This window comes from Penicillium macrosclerotiorum (assembly GCF_028827735.1).
Source record: "Penicillium macrosclerotiorum strain IBT 26536 chromosome Unknown utg000003l_segment0_segment0, whole genome shotgun sequence".
Lineage (NCBI taxonomy): Eukaryota > Fungi > Ascomycota > Eurotiomycetes > Eurotiales > Aspergillaceae > Penicillium > Penicillium macrosclerotiorum.
The window spans coordinates 4,528,703-4,550,540 of NW_026643083.1; the positions used below are offsets into that span (position 1 = coordinate 4,528,703).

Here is a 21,838-nt window from a genome sequence, read left to right on the forward strand (position 1 = left end):
GGTTAGAGCCTTGCCCCATATAGTTTGGTTATAATTCAATTAAGGGCGTCGACTTTCAACCAGCCCTGCCGGGCTAGCTCAATCGGTAGAGCGTGAGACTCTTAATCTCAAGGTTGCGGGTTCGACCCCCGCGTTCGGCTATTCCTACAAATAACCTGAGATCATTATTTTTTTCTGCGTTGTTCCAGTGAAATTTTTTTACTTGGTGGGGAACGCTGTGAGTGGCTGTGGTCGTCTCAGCATATCTTATCAGTACATAGTCACGTGACTACGCGTTTCGCGTCCCGCGCTGAAGCATCAACTCCAATCTTGACCTCCAGCACTCATTCACCTTGCTCAATCTACCCCCAGGACTCCTCAAACGAAATCACATACATAATCAACAAGCCAACCACATTCAAAATGTCACTTCAGACCCCACGTATCTTGCCATCTCATATGAACGCTTTTCACCCCTCCAGTGGCGGCCCGCGTTCGACACACACCATCCGCATCTTGGGTACAGTGAGTGGGCTCCGGGGCGATACAGCAACGATCACATGCGGCAACAACGGTGATGTTACACTCATCCTGAAGCCAGATTCGCATCTGCAGATGGGCAAGTTGGTAGAGGTGGTCGGCAAGGTTACAGATCTCGACGGCGGACAGGTATGTTGTGCCTCCCTACGCATGTCACAGCCAGCATGAGCAGCCTCAAAGAATTGAGATTGTTATTTTCCCCCTCAATGCTGCGCGAGTCGAACCCGATACTAATATGATATGCTTAGGGCCTCGGCATCCGGGTGTTGGGCATGACAGACTGGGGTAACCCCGCCGATTGCGGTGAGTCTTCCCCCCTGGTACTAATTTCTAAAATGACCGAGCATGGCTAATAAAGGTCTTCGATGTTTTCAGACTACAAAATCTACGAACAAGTGGTTGAGGCCACCCACCGCTTCAAGCCTATTTTCTACGATGCCGAGTAATTTGTCGCAACAGGAGAGAATGGAAACATATTGCTATGTTTCAGTGGTTGACAATGATTGCTGAAATGCCTTATGGATGTTATTAAATAGAGGTTATTTAGTTCTTTGCCTCGTGTTTTTGTGTCCCAGACGGATTTGGATTTGCATATTGCGTACGATTTTCATGACCACAGTTCACCAATTTCAGTATCTTTGACCTTTAGCATCATTCAAAGTAGAGCAGATTGCGTTCAGCGCTACCAGTAGCGTTTTGAATACCATTTTTTAGGCTAGAAAGCCATAAGTTTTAATAGGACTGATATTCAAAGCTCTCGAAAAGGTGGTTGTAGAGTTGTGATAATGAACCATTGATTTCACATCTCTTCTTTGAAGAAACGAAAAGATATCTGCCTTAGCAAGGCGGGCTAGCTACACCGCGGGATTCAAACGAGGCGCGAAGAGTACATATGGACTTATCTGGAATGTATTCCATTCGTTGTTGATCATGAAAGGGCTACCTGAAAAAAAAAAAATCTAAGGCATGATATAGCGAATAAACAATCCGCCCATAGGATGGATAATAGGAGTAAGCACATAGCGAGTGTACAATATCGAAGTCCTGCCAATGTATCTCGGTGGAGCTTCTGGTCATCATGAAGAACAGGAGTAAGAAAATCAGCAGAGAAAGAAAATGATCCCCCTGTAGACAGAGTGGTATGCAGTAGAAAGCAAAGAAAATTTCATGATCCTCCCAAACCGGACGCCGTCGCTAGAAGAACGAGCAATGAAACAGCAAATAAGCCAGTTAAGGGAAAAAAGCAAATGCAGGGATATTGGTCATTTATATGTTGGGGCTGACCGCTGGCTGACTACCAGCCTGCGCAGTTGCAGGCTGAGCTTTCTGAGCAAGATCCATTGGGTCAATATGGAGAGCGTCGGAGCTGAAGAAACCCGAGTCAGGGACGCCAGAGTCTTCAAAGTCGAAAGGATTAAAGTTGGAGTCGAGTATATTTTCTTTCATCATAGCAGGATCAGAGAGGATCGCATTGATAAGGTCATCGGGAGATCCGTTCTCTTCGTCAGATGCAGATGGGGAGATGTAATCTGAGGGAAGCCAGTTCGCCCAGCTGTTGTTGGCGAATTTGGATTGGTCCAGAGGGAAGGAGTTGGACTGATCGGGAGCATCATCAAAAATGTCCAGGATCATGCCGTCGATGGAGAAAGACTCCGAGTGTAGTCCCGGGTCGGGCAGCGATGGTAGACCATGTTTGCTGGGTGATCGGCTCTGACGAGAGACAGACCGGGAGGAATGGTCCTGACCTGCCTGTATCCGCTGTAAGCGCTCGGCAGTAAGACGAGTTGGGGTCGCACATGGGCCGGCCTCCTTGCGTCCGCTTCTCGTCGGGGAGTTGCAGGGCAGCGAGTGACGCCTCTCATGCAGCAAGGCATTAATGCGAGGGTTACGTCGACGAGGTGTTGGGCTAACCGGCAAGTCGAAATCTATAGAGGGACTCTCGAACAGACCATCAAGGTCATCGTGGGCCTTGTTCTCTTGGCCGCGAACCGGTTTGTCTCCCTTCGAAGCGATTCGTGGGCTGCGTCGAGGAGAGCAGCTGTTCACAAATGAAGCATCCAACTCTTTCAATGGGCCATCAGCCTGTGAAGACTGGAATAATGCCCGCCGTACGGGCTTGGGAGTCAAATTGGTCTCATCCGCGGCGGTGATATTCCTAGTATTCATGTTCCTCGCAGGGCTGGATTGAATGGCACGCCGTAAGGCCTCGACAGCGTCCTGCTCCTGCCAGCGCTCCTTCGCATTGTCTGTCGATTTGGGAGGCTCGACGCTGTTTGCGCGACGACGCTTGCTGGGATATTCTTCTGCCTCATCCTGGTTTTGGTCATTATCCACTCGCGGAGTAGCCCCTTCCTCAGCATGCACAGAGGAGGCCTCGGTGGGAGCAGGAGAAGAGACTGCATTGAGTTTTGGCGCTTTGCTGCGAGTTCTGGTGGAGGGATTGGAAAGAGGACCACCGCTTTGTTTGCGGTTTCTTGGTAGCCGCTTCTTCTTACCGCTAGCACTATCCACCTGCGATTGCTTGTTCCACCGGTTCTCTGGGCGCATGCTTTTGAACTTATGGAGCCAAAGGCCGCATGGATTGCAGAGAAGGACCTGGGTCCATTCCTTGTCGTCGGTTACCGACAGGCCCTTTTTGAACATCTTGAACTTAGTGACTTCATTCTTGTCATTTTGCTCCAGAGTTTCCCAAAACAGCATGCTCTGGTCCTTCAGCATAGCCTTCGCGTCTTCTTCACCGCCAGTAATCATGTTTGCCCATGCCCGACGCCATGTAGGAGTCTCAATGGCACCGCAATTCTCGCAGTAGGGAGGAATCGTTCCAGACAAGATGGCCTGGTCAAGTTTGGCTTGCACTTGCTGTGACCGCTTTGCAGCACCCCCACTGCGAGGCCTCCGAGTATCAGACACTTGCGTCGGCGTTCGCGCGGTAAACATGTCACCCACGGGCCCACTCCAGGCTGGAGTGGGTACAACAGGGTCGCTGGCGGGGACAGTGCTCATATAATGGGCCGCTTCACTCTGTGAGATGGGTGCTGGCACCAGTGGCTTTGGTGTGGGACGTGTGCTAGCTCGCGAAGAAGGCCGAGATGTGGCAGGGGGAAGACGCTGGAAACCCCCTGGTGGTGGCTGCTCAGTGGGAGCGTCGCTGACTAGCATCGAGTCATTAGGGCCTTCCGACATCAGACCATTCATACTTGCTGGAGAGCTTGCTTGGACTGCAGAACGAACAGGTCGAGAGTGCTTGCTACGGGGCTCAACTTCAGATTCTGCTCTTTGGGGCCCGTCAATTGGGGTGGTAGCTGTCCCATCATCCATAAGGTCCTCAAAGCCTCCACTCATGAAGCCGGAGTCCGTGTCTAAGGATATAGGAGGCAAATTAGGGCTTGACCTAGCTGGGAATCGACATTCCATAACGGGAGGAGATGAAGGCATGGTGAAAGGAGGTTCAAAGAGACCCTGGTAGCGAGAGTCATCTGGAGAATGCGCGGTTTGGTCGGTATGTAACAAATCATCGCTGTTGCTATATGGCGATGTGTATGAAGCACTGCTCTGGACCGAAGACTGTCGCAGAAGACTGGACGGAAGGCGCGCACGACGCTGCATATCTCCAGGTCGAGAAATAGGAGTTGGTGGACGGACGGGTTCCTCGTTGGATTGCTCAGCAGCGATAGCAGGGTTGACAGGTGTCGGGCGGTGGATGCGGACCGAGGCTGCAGTGCTGGCTGCTACCCGCAGTGAGCTAGGTTGTCTTTCAATATTCATATCGGACTTCCCTGGCCAACTGGATTGGTACAGCTTGGCTCTCTTCCGTGGCTGATGGTCTGTTGATTCTTCACCTCCACTACCATATCCAGACTGGAAGGATCCTCGTCGAGGATTGTGAATTTGGGATTGGATCTCACTTCCCTGCATGGAAGCACTTGATGAAGGACGGATGATATCGCTATGGGAGAAGCTTTGTCTTGGTTGGGGTTGTTGTAGCAACGGCGGTTGCTGCTGTTGCTGGGTGCCAGGCCGAGTACCGCCGGGAGTCGACATCCTGCTGGGCGCACAGTAGGATTGGCTGGGCGACACGGAACGAATCGACTCATTTGTAGGGTAGCCAGAGAACTCTCGAGGAGTAGCGCCTTCACTGAGAAGCTGGTGCACTCGCTCAATCCCAGATTGATCCATAGGAGAAGAGACCCGGCTTTGTTGATGTTGTTGCTGGTTCCGAGTAGATTCAAGAAGAGCAGGATGTTGGCGTACGAAGTTCGTCCATGTTTGAGCATCAAAGTCGTGAGGGATGACATTGCTTAACTCTCGGTACTTCTGCATGCTGTCCAGGTATTCGCTTTGCATAACGGTTGGGACTGGCACGAGCCGAAGCTTGACCTCCAATGTCTCCTGGGCGCCCTTTGAGAAAAGTCCAAGCGGATTCTTACACACGCGACCAGTAACCATTGTTTGAGACTGGTGAGCGGGGGCATTCGGCGTTGGAGAGGCAGAGGCGAGGACCCATGATAGCATCCCTTGCCCAACCAATGGGGTTTCGTATTCCGAGTAGTCATAGGCGTAAACAGTGTAGTCTTTTCCCAATTGTGCTACCAACTCGGGACTATTAGGGGTTTCAAACGCAGTGTAAGTACTCAATGGTTGTTGTCACAATTGGGAAAGAGAATCAAACCTTGCAGAGACGATTGCCTGAATAGAAGTCTTGAGCTCAATCACACCGATCTGCGTACGCTCATCCAAGTAGGCAGTCTGTATATCAAGCACGTGAGGCCATCGAGCTAGACAGATGGTCTTGTTCTCGTTGTCGAAAGTATACAGAACCTTCACTGTTGCATTGCTTAGTTTAGTCACCATTCAAAAATATCCTTGAAGACATGGGGGGGGGGCATACGCCTCATGGGGCGGACGGTGATTCCGTCCTGAGATTCCATCTCATTAAATTCGGGTGGTACACCATGCACGAGAGTAGACCCAAACAATTTCGAGAATTAGAGAAAATTAAAATGGGACGAGGTGGAGGTGGATATTAGGCGTATAAGAGGCAGATTTCGCAAGTTTCGCAGATCGGAGGGTGGGTGAGAGCTGAGAGCGGGTATCGAATTCGACAGGACGAAGCAACAGTGCCGACCTGGTCAATGCATTTGTGGTTGTACCCGAAAGGGAAAACTAGGGTAGCAGCGGAAACGATCGATCGGCCAAGAATATCTAGGAAAAATCTCGTCGACCGGGAGAATAGATAGTTTCGGCGGCAGGTGGTGGAGCAATCTCTGCAGGACTGGAATGTTAGCCTGTGAAGGGCAGTGAAGAATCCACGGCAGGATGCATTCAATAGACCGCTTCTTACCAAGGGTTGACAAAAAAGACGGAAGGAAAGCAAAAGAGGAAAGGAGCCGCCTGCACCTGCAGAAGGAAGGGGGGGAAGAAAGTTGGGAGGTGGAGGAGGCGGAAGGAAAGTAGAAATAGAAGCCTTGCATGCGCGTGGGTTGAAGCTATCCGACGATCAACAAGCGTGTACGCGACGTGACGCAGCCAATCGCGCAAAGCTCAATTCAGCCCTGAAAATTCAGGCACAAAATCTATGTCATGTGACTCGCCGAACCTGAAGCCCGCGCGATCTTCGCAATCCGACGAGACCATCCAGGCCCTTTTATATTCCTCATCCAACACACCATGTCGACAGCTCCAGACCCAAAGATTCAGTATGTTATCTCGTTAATGACTCATCGCAACCCTGGTTTTCCCGCTGACCTAATGCCTTTAGAGATTTGCTGAACAAGCCGAAGAGCGAACTCACGTATGTCTTCCACCCCCAACCCCCTCTCCCAATTCAAATATCTCTCGCTCAAATCCTTTGGGCGGTTCACGGATGGCTGTCTCTTCTACACCTCTCACTTTTTTTCCGGCTTCTGCCTAATCGAAGTGCGGGGTCAAGCTCCGACCGAGCACTCTTTCTCTCTTTTCCCTTCACATTTCCTATGCATGCAGGCAAATGTGTACTTAAAAACTAATCTTGCATCGTGCATTCACCAGGGAATATGAGGTCGCTCTTGTCGAGGAGCATGAGCTCACCGCCGGCCCCCTTTCGCTCCTCCAGACCGCCACCCGCACCCATACCCAAGTTCTGATCTCCTGCCGGAACAACCGCAAGCTGCTGGCCCGTGTCAAGGCCTTTGACCGACACTGCAACATGGTTCTAGAGAACGTTAAGGAGATGTGGACCGAGAAGCCCAAGGGTAGCAAGAGCAAGGGTGTGAACAAGGATCGCTTTATCAGCAAGATGTAAGTCTCGGCCTTCTTACAATGCGATCTCCTTAGATACTCGAGCTCTCTGCTTGCTGGACTGGCTCCTCTACCGTCTCTCATACGAGCGGGAGTCGGATGTCGGCCTTTTATCTCCATTCATTGACTAACCTTATTGCTCTTGTACTAGGTTCCTCCGCGGCGACTCTGTCATCCTCGTCCTGCTCAGCTGAGCGCCTTTTTACATCGCCCTATCTTGCGCAAGCCCTTCCCGCCCAGGTTGCATCCCGGTGTAATGGATCTGGATCTGCGGGATGGTTAATGGTTAATCTTCCCGTGTGCTTGTGTCGCAAGTCACCCCACCATCAAGCCACCGTGGGAAAAAAAGATTCGTCATGTAATCGATCTCGATACCCCTTCTTTCCTTCCCCTCTATCTCTCTCTTCCTTTTGCTCATCCTACAAAAAATCCGTCTCGCCCTTGCTTCTCGTCACTGCTAGGGCTGCCGAGATCACCGCCTTGTCCCCATGCTTGCGAGGTAACGTTCTTCTGCAACGGTGTTCCCGGGGAGGTCTGATCACCTTGGTTCTTGTTCTTGTTCCCTCGCAACAGTCTGAATGGATGAAAAATGAAGCTATTTCCGGCGTTCAGTGTGTTTGGATTGTGTCCACGCTCTTAGAGAGGGGAGCGCCGGCGGCGTCATAAACTCTGTTGTAGCAGAGACTCATTAATGATGGATTTTTGAAAAAGTAAAAAACAAAATCTTCCTCAATGCCCTTATTGTAGTAAATTGTATTTGCCTGAGTGGAGATATCCTTTTTGTAATTGACTATCATCACCAGCTGCCATCGACTACTTCTAGTACCCAGTCAATAAATACCCAGACTGATACATATCTTGTACTGAATTTGTCTGATCTGTCTGCTTTTCGCTCGAGTAAACCCACTGAATACCTCTCAAAAAGCCTCCAATCAGGGTTGCATGATTTGAAGCCTAAGTTGAAACTTCTTCCATGCCCTCTTCACGTGCACCCTTACAATGACCTGTCGCCCTTACTTGCCGCCCTGTCAGATGATGCTCTGCCAATTGGCGGGGTTGATCCAACCCCAGAATGATTACATAGACAATTGGGTCTCGTGTATTCTATCAACATAGAATGAGAGCATCGGAGGAATTGTCCTTTTTTATTCACGATGTGATGATTATCCTTTTATCTTTCCTAAATACAACCTACGAAAGATATACCTCACCGGAAATAAGACAACCCGCAATTTTATTATCATCATCATCATGAAATCATATTAGAACAAGGGAAATAAAAAAGCCCACGACCCGGACAGACAAAACCGGAAAGCCCTAGCACAGGGCGGCATCAAATAATATAACGCTGTTTATACGCAGACACACACACATGTCCGCAATCACTCACTCATATCATACGAGGCTCGCGGGAGCCCAGCCCAGCCAACGCCTCAAACCGCCTCCGCCAGTCCAGTCAAGAACTCGCTCAGTCCGAACGCTCCCGGATCCGGCACCTTGCCAATCCACTCACTCTCGCTGCCGACATACACGGAGCGGCCGAGACTGGCCTTCATCGCCTTGGTCGAATCGGTGCCCTGCTGTGCGGCGGCTGCGGCCACCCGCACGTTGCGTGTTTCAGCCAGGGTATTCGCGAAGGGGACCAGAGCATCGATCAGCGTGCGGTCGCCGGGCTTCGCAGGTGTGTACTTGGCCAGCGCGGTGACGGAGTGCTGCAGGGCGGTGGCCCAGACTTCTGTCGTGGCGGGGGCGGGCGAGCCGGTATCTTGGGCGCGGAGCCCGTGGGCCAGCGCATTCAGGAAGATCGCGTAGATAGCGCCGGATGTGCCGTCCATCACGTTCTCGACGACGGTCACGATGCGGTTCACCGTGTTCACGACATCGTCTGAGAGTGGGGGCGAGGCGCTGTCGAGGAGGACCTGGATCGCTTCGGCACCTCGCTTGAGTCCGATGCCACAGTCGCCGTCGCCAACGATGGTGTCGAACCGGGTGACCTCGGGCTCAGCGCGGATGACGCGCTGGAGGCCGGCGCTGAGGACTTTCTTAACCACGGCGGGGTCGACTAGGTGAGATGTGTTAGTTATTGGGTAGGTTTTGGGCAGGCAGGCAGGGCGTTTTTTACTTACGCTTCAGGTTACTGGGGATCTCCTCGGCCAGATTAGAGGTCTTGAGCTCCACCGGCGCGTCGACGCGGTTCTCCCAGGTGGAGGTGGGGATGGGGGCGGACCAGCCCACCGCTTCGGCGGGGGCATCGATAAGCTCGACCATTGATTTTCCTGCGCCCAGACCGGTATCCGCCAGCTTTAGCAGGGAGATGCTGAAGCCCATGCCATTCAAACTGGTCAAAAAGGTGCCCTGGATGACGCGGATTGGCTTGACTTGGTAGTCACGGACGAGCTGGCGGTACACCTCATCCGTGATACCGGCCAGCTCGAGCGGGCTGACACCGCCCAGGTTGTTGATCAGAAGGACGAAGTTGTCCTCAGGGGTGCGGGTGACGTAGGTGCGGTCCGGGTCGTTGTGGTCGAGCATCTGGAGGAGCATAGTCGAGACCACCTGGACCAGGTCGGCCTTGGCGCGGTGGGAGCCCGGCTCGTTGTGAATGCCCATGCCAATTTCGACCTGGCCGTGCGGGATGGAGTCCTCAGGGTCGCCACGGCCGGGAACGTGGACGTGCTCCAGCGAGGATCCGATGGAGACCAGATTAGCGTTGGCCTGTTGGGCCAGACCGTACACTTCTTCCAGAGAGCCGCTGGACAATAGCACCGTTAGCATTCATACGTCATTCTCCTCTACCTCTTGTCTCTCCTGGGTATGCAGGGCTAAGTTGAGAGCGAAGGTGGATTATACTTACCCAGCTTCAGCCAATGCACCAACCATCTTCAAAATCAGCACACCACCACCGATTCCCCGACGGCCAACCTTGCCGCCCTTCTCCCGGCCGACGCCGACGTCGTCATTGATGGCAAAGAACTCTGTGCGAATACCCGCGGCGCGGGACTTTTCCGTCGCCATACCGAAGTTCAGCACATCGCCGGTATAGTTCATGGGGATAATGAGGACGCCGTTGTCGGTAGGAACGCGATCGATCGCGGCTCTCCGGATCTGCTCGGCCGAGGGCGAGGCGAAGATAGTGCCTGCGACGGAGGCATCGCAGAGTCCGTGGCCAACGTAGCCAGCGAAGGCAGGCTCATGGCCCGAACCGCCGCCGGTGACGATGGATACCTTGTTGGGCTTGCGGGGCGCATCGGGGCGGCGGAAGACGATCTTGTTCTGAGCATCTAATGCAAGGGACGGGTTGGTAAGGGTAAGGGAGTGGAGCGCCGTGATAACCAGATGGTTCGGGTCGGAAAAGAAGTGTTTAGCTATCGATGCGGTCAGCACCCGCGGAAAACTGCAGCTGAGAAATCGAGGCATCCAGTCATCAAGCCATCGAGCAGAGGATGCTAGATGGCTGCGTTGGAGATCGAAGTGGGGAAGAGAACCGGGGTGTGGGACTGCGGCGGGAGGTCTCGCTCCCTCATTGTTCGGGTGGAGAAGCAACTTACTCTGCATTGTTGATCAAAAGTGGACTGTGAGAACCAAACAAAAATACACGACAGACGAGCTCGACCGATGAACTCGAACTTGGGGTTTCTCGTTCGAGCGCGAACCGCTAAGTAACGAAATGGGATCGAGAAGTGGAGTCCTCCAGCTGCTGGTCGCGGGGGTCTTTATATAACTTCAGTGTCGCACGGGTCCGCGGCCAAGTATGCGCGATCCAATCGCCAATCGGCCGAGGTGCTTGTAACAAGGCCGGATGCCTTCGAAGCGACTGAAACCTGGCAGGGAGAGAGCGGGTCCTAGGAATGGACTTGGGCGTGTCGCGCGGGGAAAAAGTGGGGGGGGAGTTGGAAGGCGAATTGCTGGGATTGTTAGCTGGGGGCTGATCCCAGAGATGTTGTTGGCAGGGATTTGAGAGGAAGACTGAGTAGATTGGACGCTGGAGGTCGAGAAGGTCGGAGGGTGTGGCAGGAGGGGAAATACCTATTAAAACGAAGCCGTGTGGGGAGAGCTCGGTATATAGTTCAGGGCGTTCGGAAGAGCTCAAAGCGGATGAATATGGGGTTTCGAGAACGTTAGGTATACACAAGACGAAGAGAAGGAGAGGAAGAGAAGAAGAACGATCTTATCCTCGCGAGGACCATTCCTCTTCTTTTATGTCCCAACGTGACTGTCTCTTCCTCTTGGTCTCCCAACTTTTTCCTTGTGCATCTTTTTTCTGCTCACATGAACGTTGGCCAGGCGCTACGGCTTACCCTCTGCGGCAATCCCGCCTAACCGCCAGGCACCACATTCCCCCAACAGCTTATCGTCCGAGTGCTCACCGCCAGGGGTCAAACCCGAATGCGTCGCCTCGACGATTAGCTCGACTCAATGATTCTCTTCTGGCTCTGCTTCTCGCCCGAGTCTATGGCTTTCCGTGGTTTCCGTCGATTCCCACCCCCTTTCCCCCCCTTGACTATAGGCTCAAATCAGCAGGTTAGCCGGCACGCACCGACCACCTACTTTATTCATTGCTTTTCTCCGTCCCGCAGAAAGCTACGTATATATCATGTACCGAGTATGAAATACGTGGCTATGCAGACTTGGCCCAAGCAATTGCCTTGTATCCACTATCCAGAGGGATAGGACTGTAGGACTGCCGTATACTGCTAGGCTTCGCATGTCTCCCTGCTCTGAATCCTTGTAACACCTCATGGTCTTGATACATTGAATATTGAGAACAAGAGTACAGAGATACATAATATACATAATGAGGAATAGTTCAGGCCAGCCTCATCAATTGGCCTGAATTTCGTTCCAGCTTTCGTTCTTTATTTTCTTTTTCTTTCCCTCTCGTTGTCAGCCTTAAATGTCTATACTTGCCGTATACGTCGAATCCTGGAACGGCCACGAAGAAAAGGGCAGGGGAGAACGCAATACCTGGTAGTTGCATTGAGTGGAGGCATCATGGGACCAGAAAAAAAAAGACGTGCTCCAGCGGCGATCGGGGGGCCACAACGAGTCCCGCGCTGTCAGATCGCGTGGGGTTGAGGATCCAGGCGGGTCGCTGGGGCCGGGGCTCATTTGGGGGACCTTTGCCACGGTCATGGATCAGGCATTCGGTGGTAGCCATAATGAGACAGTCCAGACAGTCCAGGCAGTCCTCTATTCCTCTATTTCTATTTCTAGATTCATCTATTCCCATATTTCTAGACCTTCATCATCCACTATCTCTGATGATCCACACTATAGCGAGCCTGGAGAGTCGGTGGTACGAGGGATCATGTGCCCGGTTCCACCTCCCCTTACGCTGCTTCTGGGGCTCTCGTTCTCGGTGGGCCTCGTCCAGTAGTTCCTCCTCCCCGAACAGAGGCCCAGACCCGGTTGAATCCAGTCCAGCAATTAGAAAAATTCGTGTGAAACCCTACGAAGTATGCTTGTTTTCAACCACCTAGAATATTGTAAGGCCTATAACTACCGGGATTTATGCCAATAGCCCCGCCGAGCTGAGAAAACCTTTTTTTTTTCTTTTTTTTCTGAAAAAAATACGAAGTACATACTACTGGCATCCAAGCTACTCGGGGTCTAGGCCGGACTAAGCCCCCCGGTCGGCAAGGCCCGAGCTGCCTCACGAAGGAACGAGGAACAAACTCGGCATCGGTCGGTGGACCCGGAGCTACTCCGAGCGCCTCGCAAAGACCACTTGTAAAGGATTTCATGGTATTCGGTTGGACACCCACGACAGAGAAAGAATAAACAAACGTATATTGATGATCCATCTGGCATAGATATGGGAGGAACCACGAAGAGAAACAAAACACAGAGACCCATGCGAGTACTCAGTCCGGCAAAGGAAACCCTTCTGCAGGCCCCCGAAGACTCCACGTTGCTCGTCCGCCGGCGCCACCAACCCCAAAAAAGACTGAATGAACAAGCCACGCGCACTTCCGGTTGCCGGTCCCAAAACAGTAATCCCACGCACTTTCCAAGCGCAATAGCACGTTCGCGAAAAAACGCAGGCCTGACCCCTACAACGATTCTGCTATGCCACATAGTTGTACTGGTTGCCCTCGGCTCGCTCCATATAGTCTTTCTCAATTAATCTGGACGGGACAAGAAAAAAAGGAAGGGGGGCTTGTTAGCTCATCAAGTCTTCGAACACCCATGTTGAGAGGAGAGCAGGAGCAGGATACGTACTTCTCGATATTAGTCTTGATCTCCGCTGGTTGCAGCGTGCCGCGGTGTCGGGTTGCCTCGATCACCTCGGCGATCAGCTCAGCGTGCTTGATCGTCTTCCGGCTCTTCATGATGCGCACGATCGCGGCCTGGGTCTCGTAGTGCCGGTCGGCCGCGACTCGCTCATGAGTTGTCTTGTTCTCTTCTTTGGTTTCCTTTAATTGGATCTGGTTGATCTTGATGCGCATCTTGGCATCTGTAAATCCCGTGTTGTACGAGAAGACGTCGGTCGTTTCCACTTCCTTACCCTTCGGCTTTTTGGTGAGAACGCGATACTTGGCACAGGCAAGCGACTGCAGAGTTCGCTTGAGTTCAGGATCCGCTGAGACAGAATTAATGGTTAGTACAATGAAGCCAATCTCGGACGATCTCCCTCCCTTTCCGCCTTTCCCACCTTTCCCGCCACCTAAAGGGTTTATGATTGACTTACATAGTCCCGTCGCGGCCTGAATCTGCGAATAGCTCCAGCTCTCATCGTCGGCAATGTCGTTGAACATGAGGAGCACAATGGCCTGGAAGGAACTGACCACCAGTTCCCGGGAACCCTTGGGGAACCGGGCCCGTAGCTGGCAATGCGCCAATTGATGCTTCCAGTTCAGCCGGCGACCGGTATGCTTGTTTTTGTAGAAGGCTTCAAAGTCGCTGATGGAGGCTGCAATACTGGGCGGAATCCGCACCGGAACATCCGCATACGTGGGCCATGCCGCGGCGGAAAGCACGCTGACATTGAGATCGACTGGTGGGCGTTCCTTGCGATTGCGATCCCGGTTCAGCGAAGAATATGCCGCCATTTCGTCCCGCGCCACGTCCATATCCTTGAACATTGACTCCAGATTATGCGTAAAGCTAGATCCACATTCTATCGAGGGTAATTCAGTCAGACAAAGGAAAGTCAAAAGGCTTCACTTGGGAACGGCAACAAATACCTTTTTTCAAACGAATGAGCATGCTCTTTTCCGCATCATCGCTGGCGCTCCGCCCCATAAGCAGACGCCGAGCAAGGTCATTCTTATAAAATGCCTCAAAGACCGCCTTTCCTTCCACGAACCGAAACAGGTCCAGCACTTGGTCGAGCTGTCGATCGATCTCAGCATCTTCATCAGCCATCGCCGCGTCCTGTGCTCCGGCAGGCATCTTCCAACCACCCTTGAGCAGCCGATCGACGTACTTGGCGATCATCTCGCCGGCCTTGGCATTGTCAGTGCCTCCAGTAGATTCTCCCTTCTTGGTCATGTTCATGAATTGGCCGAACGCCTCACGAAGTGTGAGAGTCAAGGTTTCACTCCGACCAAATGATTCAGACAAAATATCATCGAGCTGTTCCTTAAATTGGAGGAGGCGGACGACCATCTCTGCTTCATTGGCTTCATCAAACACGATACTTGAGCCTTCTTGCACGATAAAGAGGCCAAATGTAGACTTCAGTCTGGTGGTGAGATTTTGTCGATCGAGAAGCCCGTAAAGTTTCCTTAATGCAACCTTGTTACCGGACCGCAACAAACCGAGGACCTCGCTCTGATTGAGAAGAACCGATTCGTGCTGAGAGACCAGTATATCATCTAGAAGCTCTGACAACTTCTGTTTTGTGCTCCGACTCAGAGAAAACAAGCCACATCGCTCAACTTCTCGTTCGATCAGGCGTTGGCTGTTCTCAACATACGATGCCAGGTATCCTCCGGATTCTCGTTGGGCCCACGAGTGGACAAAGCTTTGTGTATCGGCGATAAGTAACGGTTCAAAGTCGCTGTTATAGACGTCGAGGTTGTGAAAGAGATCTATGGCATCCCGAAGTAGAGTTGGATCCATGATGATGCTGGTCTCCGCACCCCGATCCGCTGCGATGAGATCGCAGGCCCCTCGCATGATCTTGGGTCTGAGACTTTGGTCGGCGAAGACATAGGTTCGGAACTGCGTCAATCCCATCTCCTGGATCACTGGGAAATCCTTTGAGTGCAGAAGGAACGACTGATCTAGGTAGTAGAAAATCCAGCGAACCGTGATCTATTTCCTTGTTAGCTCCTCCGGCTCAATAACTCTCTTTGCTGTGTCGGTTACGTACTAGTCGTGAGTGCCACACCGACCATGCCTCGATCACTGCCCGCAATGTATCGACATCGGTACCACCTCCAGCCCTCGTCACCAAGTTATCCCGTAGTTTTCCTGCCACATAGTCTTTGCACCTCTCCTGTACTCGCTTGGCCAGCAACGATGCCCGCTCCTGGCGACAGATATTCTCGGCACCCTTGTATAATTCCTCGAGGGAGCTGTTTGGTTTGCGCCCATCAAAAATAGCGCTCAACGCAGCATCTAGCTGCGCCCAGGTCTTGTCGAAGTATGGCTCGTGGTTCGCTCGAGGTCCGGTACGAAGGTTCTTAACAACTAGCTTCTTGGCCCCGGCATGCGGACTGAAATTATTCTGACGAGCACTCGGATTTACAGCTTGCGGTTTAATAAAGGGAGCTTTTGTCGCTGCACCGGGCATATTCCGGACGAAGGCGGCGCCGTTTTTGGGTGGGGAGCCTGAGAAGTTATACATCTTGGTAGGCGAAACCGGGTGGGCGGAGGCCGAGCGCGAGGGAGAGGCGGAGAAGCGAGACCGCTTCGAGGAGGGTGAAAGATTCTGTGGCAGGTTATCGTGAGAGGTGTTTGATGACAGGAGCTCAGAGATGGTCCTCTGTGATTGTGGCTGTTGTGGCTCTCCTTGATCAGAAAGCTTCCTCTTCCCGATCGATTTGCGCTTGCCGCTCCTCTGCTCGGGGTCGGCGCTCGAGTTCTGCTGCATCTACCCGGTTCAGTCCGACGATCGGGGAAAGGAACGTTTAGCAAGGGAGGATTCGCGATGATAGATCTGACATGTCTGTCCCAGGGCGGTCTGGGCGGAGGAAAGCGGGTGCCGTAAGTGTCGGGCGTTGAGGGGAATTGACGTTGCTCCCTGCGAAGTTGACCTCCGCACGGCGATAAGATACCGCAGCTCCGGGGGAGGGGGCAATGCGTGTCTGCTTCACGATCGAAGGGCTTTTTGTGATAGTTCTTTTCCTGGATCGTTCTGACGGAGGCTTTTATCATCTACAGATGACCGATCGTTCTTGAATTATCCCGGCCTTGACCCAATTCATAGCTTGTAATTATGGACTCTATGCTAAGCGTCAATACAGTATATTTGGCCAGAGCATTGGGTCTACGAAAGAGGCAGATTCTTTGAAAAATTTACGTTCAACTCAATCATATAGAACTAAGTGATTTAGAATCAAATGTGAAAATGCATTCGTACAATGGGGCTCTGAAAATCGCTCAACCTCGGGAAAATAGCCGACTCCGCTCCAGCATATATTACACGTCATTCCTCCCGAATCCTGCCATGCATTATGTTGACCTGTAACACGCCCGATGTCCCCATTCAAAAATCCAAGGTCATGAGAAGAGAGCTGGTCGAGTGTTTTGCTGTATTTCTTGATCCTCAAACTAGAAAGTCTAGGTTAGCCACGTACGGTCTCATTCGTAGAGCACGAGAAAAACAAACCTCTAGGAAATTGGTGGCCGTGATCAGTGCCATGAATGATTTAACCAACTCGCACAGAGCTTCGTGATGGTCTGGTGATGGGCCTCCGCCAATCTTAGCAAACCGCTTGAAAACGCCCACCATGCAGGGCCGATTTTCGGCAATAAAGGCTCTGGTTTGTGCTTTGATTTGTTCGTTATGAATTCCTCGAGAGAACACAGCTGAAACAATGACACGAATAACGGATAAAAGGAGGTCATAGTACTTCCGCAGGGCATCGGGTTTGTCAATGTCTGGGAATATTAGCGCAAAGCCTACCTAAGTAACAGGAAAAAGGATACACACCAATGCCAATGTCGGGATCGGCGGCAAACAGTCGTGACTCTCGAACGGACTCGAAAAGACCGGCCTTGAGAACAAAAGTGGCACCAGTCTTGGTCTGCGAAAGCTGCTGGAGGAGAGCCAGCAATGACTCATAGTATTCTAGTAGAATAGATGTATCTGGATGATTGATGTGAGTACGCGGTGATCGCAATGATCGTTTTAGAATGGACTTACCAGCTGTTTCGGCATTCCGTAGCTCCACAGGCAGTGATCGGACTGCATCTAAGAAGAGACTGAGATAGTTGGACTGTGAAACCATCTCGGCTAGGACACAGTCTGTTTGACTATCCAGAACGGCTAGACAATTCAACACCAGAAGAGCCGAGGCACGAGATGCCTCCTGGCCAGAATAAGCATCATCGCAAATGATCTCTACCAGACCAGGACCAGCGGCTCGAACCACTTGTTGACTATGACGTTTCAGGCTGTCGTGAGTTAAATCTGAGGAGGAAGTGATACGGGTGATGTACTGAGAGCAGATGCCATAGAGAACTTCTCGCAGAGCGACATTTCCAGAGGCCAACAAAATTCCCCGAGTAGAAACCTGGAAAAGTTGATGAAGCTTCTCATCAATGATATCGCCGCTTCGTGAAGCAGGACTAGAAGAAATATCTGATGCAAGTTTGCCAATCAACGTTTCAGCCAATCGTGCAAATTCAATAGCCTCTGGCGAGTCACCCTCAATTGCAATTTCAATTTTCGGAAGGATCATTTGAATAGCATGTAATATGAAAGTTGGTCTGGTAGCATCGTCAAGAACAGAGCAAGTGATTATCGTAGTAATCAACTCTGCCCATGAGCGAAGTGCAAGGTAGCGATTATATTGAATTTGGCGGCTTTGGTTCGTTGCGAGAATGAAAAGTTTCAAACTTTCTGCTTCGGTTTGGAATTGCTCTTCATCCTGAGGGCGGGGCGTCGCGGCCATTAACTTCGACTTTTGAATTTGGATCAATTCTTCGATTTCAGCGACATTATAAAGAACCAATGAGTCGTCCTCTTGCTTGGCACAAACATCAACAGCGATTTGTCTCAGCAGGGCCAGCTGAGGTACGTTGAACTCGCGCGCAACATCCAAGTCAGCAAAGTCAAAGAGGTCGAACACGGACGCGTGGGAAATGGATTCGCCATTGTCCAAGGTAGAGCTCCCAAGTAAAGTAGATAAAATTCCGGTCTGTAGGGTTGGTGACCCAACCTTGGCTGCGGAACGGATTTCTGTGGCAGCATAGGCGAATAGATGACTTCGGAAGAGCAGGAACTCAGCCAGGGCCGAAGTGGCATTGGTGAGCCAGAATTCGTCTGCCACGACTGGGTAGCCATTCCAAAGGGTATTGGGTCCGACGATGGGTTGGCCTGCGAACATGCTCATCAGGAATCCCTGAGCTCGCATCTCGCCGAGAGTGAAGTATGTTGCAAGCTTTGACGACCAGAGGTGCTTGAGAACTTCGAAAGACATCCGCTTAAGATGCACTGTCCATGATGTGATACTTCCTTCTAATTCTTCGGGATAAGTCTGCAGAAAACCAATAATGGCGTGCATCAAAGACATCTGATTGGCGAGCAAACCCCCTGAAGGTACATCCAGGATATTGCCCACGCAGCTAAAGCCGAGTAGAAGATGAGCCACAGTAGGACGGTCTGTAATCATTCCCAGGCAGCTGTTTAAGAGAGCCAGAAGGCTTTCCCGAATGACGTAGCCTGCCGCTTGAGAGCCATATTCCAGTTCTCTTGGGTCAGGATCCATTTGAGATACCAGTGAGCGGGCGACACTATCAACATCCACCTCACTGGCAAGAACCTCTACGATCTTGTTTGAGGATTGCCACTTTGTGAGTTCAGGAGAGGACATCTTATTAAGCTTGCGGGAACTTGTGAGTTTTTCCAACAACGTCATAGAAGTGACGGTCAGTTGTTCGTGGCCAGTGCCACAATAGAGGCAGAGTGCAGGTATCAAACTAAGATTGTTGAGCACGCTATCCTCAAATGAGGCAAGAGACGAGTTCGCCACATAGCTTCGATTTCCTGAGGCTTGAGATTTGATCAAGGGCCTGACGATGTTGAAATAAGTCGACTGAAGATCCATGATCAAATTCATAACTTCAACACTGCGTAGCAAAGTCAATACCAATACCGAATCAGAGGATGCCTGAGCCACTTCCGAGATATCCTGTTGGCTAGCTGCAAACAAAGCCTTCAAGACATCTTCATTGAACAGCCATTCCATTACACGTGCGAATGAATGAAGTCGAACGTAGGCGACAAGTGTGGACGCTGTGGCAGCGGAATCAGATGAGAGTGTTGGCTGGCTAAGAACTGTGACGAGATCTTCTTTGAAGGTTCGCAAACTCGTCACAACAAATTCCAAACAATTGTAAGTTAGGAAACGAGACTGTGATTCATTGAGATCCTGGATCTTGCGAGACAAAGCATGCCCAAGAATGAAGTCGACATAAGGTTCAATTCCAGGCATTCGATATGAGGATCCCAAAGACTCCGGAAACGCAAGTGACAAGGGGTTATCACCCATTTCACACACGGGTGTGGTAAGTGCGTTCATCAAGACAACGAATGCATTAGTTTGGTCAAAACTTTCGCCAATCTTCTGCAAGGACTGTTGTTCATGCCACACAGAACGAGTCGTTGTTGGACCGGCTGGAACTTTGCCGGAAGCAACCATCGAACCACCAGACAACCAGTGATCTACTTCAAGCCACATTTCATTACCGTAGGCAGAAGTCCTGTCTGTCATCAATGCTGAGAGGGTAGTGAAGGTAGTTGCTCTAAGGTGACTTGGAATTGGACCGCTGCACAGCTTCAAAAGGGTCTCAATCACCTTGAATGATTCGTTTTGCAGCATCCACTCTCGGATGGACCCACTCTGTTTGCATAAATGTCCCATGAGCCGGAGGTAGCAGGTGAGCATGACAGGGCTCTCTGGCTCGCTCATGTCCACATGATCAGGCTTTCGACCACGCATAACGCCTTGCGAAGTGTTTTGGTTGCCGGAAGGCTTTTCAGTAACCCGGGTTGAATAGAGATGTAATTCTGCGAACATCTGCGTCCAGTTCATGGTGGTTGATCGCTTCAACTTGGAAGACATGAATTTTTCTTCTTCTGTCAGGAACCTGTGGGCAGCAGCAGCGTTTTCCTCGCCCTCAGAGATGGAGCAAATCATTTCACAGAAGGCGCTCACTCTAGGAACGGTCTGTCGTTTGGATGCCCACTGGAGAAAACCGTAAAGATTGCCCTCAACATCGCCCCAGAATTCCTGTGCGGCATCCTGTCGGTGCTCAAATGCAAATGATATCACCATTAGAAGAGACTCAAGATGTGTGCGTGCCTCGACCAGACCGCGATGGACGCTTGAAGTTAGTCCGTCTCGCAATGCAGTAATCTGCTCCAGTCGTTGCGTATCTTCTTCTGACTTAAGCATACGAACTGCATCTGGCATGTTTGCAATGCAGGATTCAACAAAAACCTCGAAATTTTCCATCAAAAGCTCCTTCATGTAGCTGGAACAAGTGACGGAGTCTGGCAATGTTATGGAGCTTTCCCTCAGGAGTAAATTCACGAGCTCAGTCCGCGCGGGATCGGCCCATTCTTCACTGTTGACACTGGAACATACCGCGAGCATAAAATCGAGGGCACCGTCATCAAGAGCAGCCATGAATAATTTGGTGCGCTCTTCCGCTTCTTTTTCAGGATCAACCCCGGGGGTTTGCTCGGACGCGCCATCATCGAAATACCATCCACTGTATATTGCTAGCCACAGAGCATTGATAGCAGCATGGAAGCCTGGCAACTTCCACAAGTTACCATCTTTGGCCGTGGTGACGATTCCATGTAGCTCTCGGGCTTCTTTGGGTGATACGCCCGCACCCTCTGGGGATCCATGTTGTACGAACGCCGCAATGGTGACGGGAATGTAATGAATCAGGAGCCCATCAAAACGATCAAGCCTCTTAAGTTGACCGATGAGGACTCGGAAATCCTCGGAGGCTGTAAATGTACCCTTGAAAAGATAGAACAGGATGGCACCAAGAGACTCATGCTGCTGCTGGAGGCTTTGCCGCTGGTATTCAATCGCTTCCATGATGTCTCGATCGTTTTCCTGGCCAACAATTGAAGCCTTTTGGACTTGATCGCTGAGAAGTGATAGCCATTTTTCAATTTCATCCATGGATTTCAAGCCTTTCCTTGCAAATAATGATGCGTTCTGGAGAGAGGAGTTTTTGATCTCTAGGATGTGGGCTAGAGTTTCTTGCATGATAGGCTGAGTTGCTTCTCGCTCCGAGTCCAAGGATTCGCGGCAAATGAGGCGTAGACACTCGAGGAGGAAATGGCGGCGCTCGTGGAACCGCATGATCGCAGTGATCAAGGGAGGTCGGTCCAATACATGTGAGTCTTCCTGAGCAGCCAGGAATAATACGGCTGCCTCAAGCTCGTCGATGTTCAAAGCATCGGCGAGCTGGAGTGTGCCTTGTTGGAAGTCCTGATTGATCGAGTATTCGACATCTGCAACTTTAATTTTCCCTGTTTTATGGCAATTTCTCGTAAGTAAGGTCTATAGCGAAGGAAGCGCAGGGGAATGACAGCAGCCACATACCCGAGAGAACGGACTCGCGACTTGTAGTGTTCTTCGCGGGTTTGTCCAGGAGTTTTCGGAAGTCATGAATATGCGTATTCAATTCAATGCACAGTCTCTCGACATTCGAAAAGGATGTGTCGGTAATAGCAGAAAGATCCTGATACAAGCCCCGAAGGCTTGCCAGGTTGTCGAGAAGCTCTGCCATGGCGGCGCGGGGTGGAGGAGGTTGGAAGGGCAGCTTTGAGCTCTGTTTGTTCCAGAAAGGCGGAACGCGATCAAAATTCCGGGCGGTCATCATCTTGGCAATTACTGCC

General features: G+C 51.4%; 6 protein-coding genes across 6 annotated transcripts; 2 read left to right on the forward strand and 4 right to left on the reverse strand.

Moving 5' to 3' along the window:
* Positions 1–438: 438 nt before the first annotated feature.
* On the forward strand, positions 439–965 carry N7462_004529 (putative ssDNA binding protein Ssb3; the record flags this gene model as incomplete). The annotated part of the gene is made up of 3 exons (XM_057076255.1): positions 439–648; positions 768–822; positions 895–965. 3 exons carry the CDS (start codon positions 439–441, stop codon positions 963–965), a joined length of 336 nt encoding a protein of 111 aa, XP_056935760.1.
* An 820-nt stretch (positions 966–1,785) lies between these two features.
* N7462_004530 (putative GATA transcription factor (Ams2)) lies at positions 1,786–5,447 on the reverse strand (the record flags this gene model as incomplete). The annotated part of the gene is made up of 3 exons (XM_057076256.1): positions 1,786–5,119; positions 5,189–5,342; positions 5,408–5,447. The coding sequence occupies 3 exons, from the start codon at positions 5,445–5,447 to the stop codon at positions 1,786–1,788; spliced, it is 3,528 nt and encodes a 1,175-aa protein (XP_056935761.1).
* A 739-nt stretch (positions 5,448–6,186) lies between these two features.
* Positions 6,187–6,989, forward strand: N7462_004531 (mRNA splicing protein SMD2; the record flags this gene model as incomplete). The annotated part of the gene is made up of 4 exons (XM_057076257.1): positions 6,187–6,215; positions 6,278–6,310; positions 6,547–6,795; positions 6,947–6,989. 4 exons carry the CDS (start codon positions 6,187–6,189, stop codon positions 6,987–6,989), a joined length of 354 nt encoding a protein of 117 aa, XP_056935762.1.
* A 1,239-nt stretch (positions 6,990–8,228) lies between these two features.
* N7462_004532 (uncharacterized protein) lies at positions 8,229–10,350 on the reverse strand (the record flags this gene model as incomplete). The annotated part of the gene is made up of 4 exons (XM_057076258.1): positions 8,229–8,857; positions 8,922–9,547; positions 9,650–10,160; positions 10,344–10,350. The coding sequence occupies 4 exons, from the start codon at positions 10,348–10,350 to the stop codon at positions 8,229–8,231; spliced, it is 1,773 nt and encodes a 590-aa protein (XP_056935763.1).
* Positions 10,351–12,862: 2,512 nt separating this feature from the next.
* N7462_004533 (cullin family protein) lies at positions 12,863–15,838 on the reverse strand (the record flags this gene model as incomplete). Its single annotated transcript, XM_057076259.1, has 5 exons — positions 12,863–12,923; positions 13,018–13,378; positions 13,487–13,915; positions 13,983–15,057; positions 15,116–15,838. 5 exons carry the CDS (start codon positions 15,836–15,838, stop codon positions 12,863–12,865), a joined length of 2,649 nt encoding a protein of 882 aa, XP_056935764.1.
* Positions 15,839–16,467: 629 nt separating this feature from the next.
* On the reverse strand, positions 16,468–21,822 carry N7462_004534 (nuclear pore complex Nup192/Nup205 family protein; the record flags this gene model as incomplete). Its single annotated transcript, XM_057076260.1, has 5 exons — positions 16,468–16,518; positions 16,577–16,848; positions 16,901–17,056; positions 17,114–21,469; positions 21,543–21,822. 5 exons carry the CDS (start codon positions 21,820–21,822, stop codon positions 16,468–16,470), a joined length of 5,115 nt encoding a protein of 1,704 aa, XP_056935765.1.
* Positions 21,823–21,838: the final 16 nt, after the last annotated feature.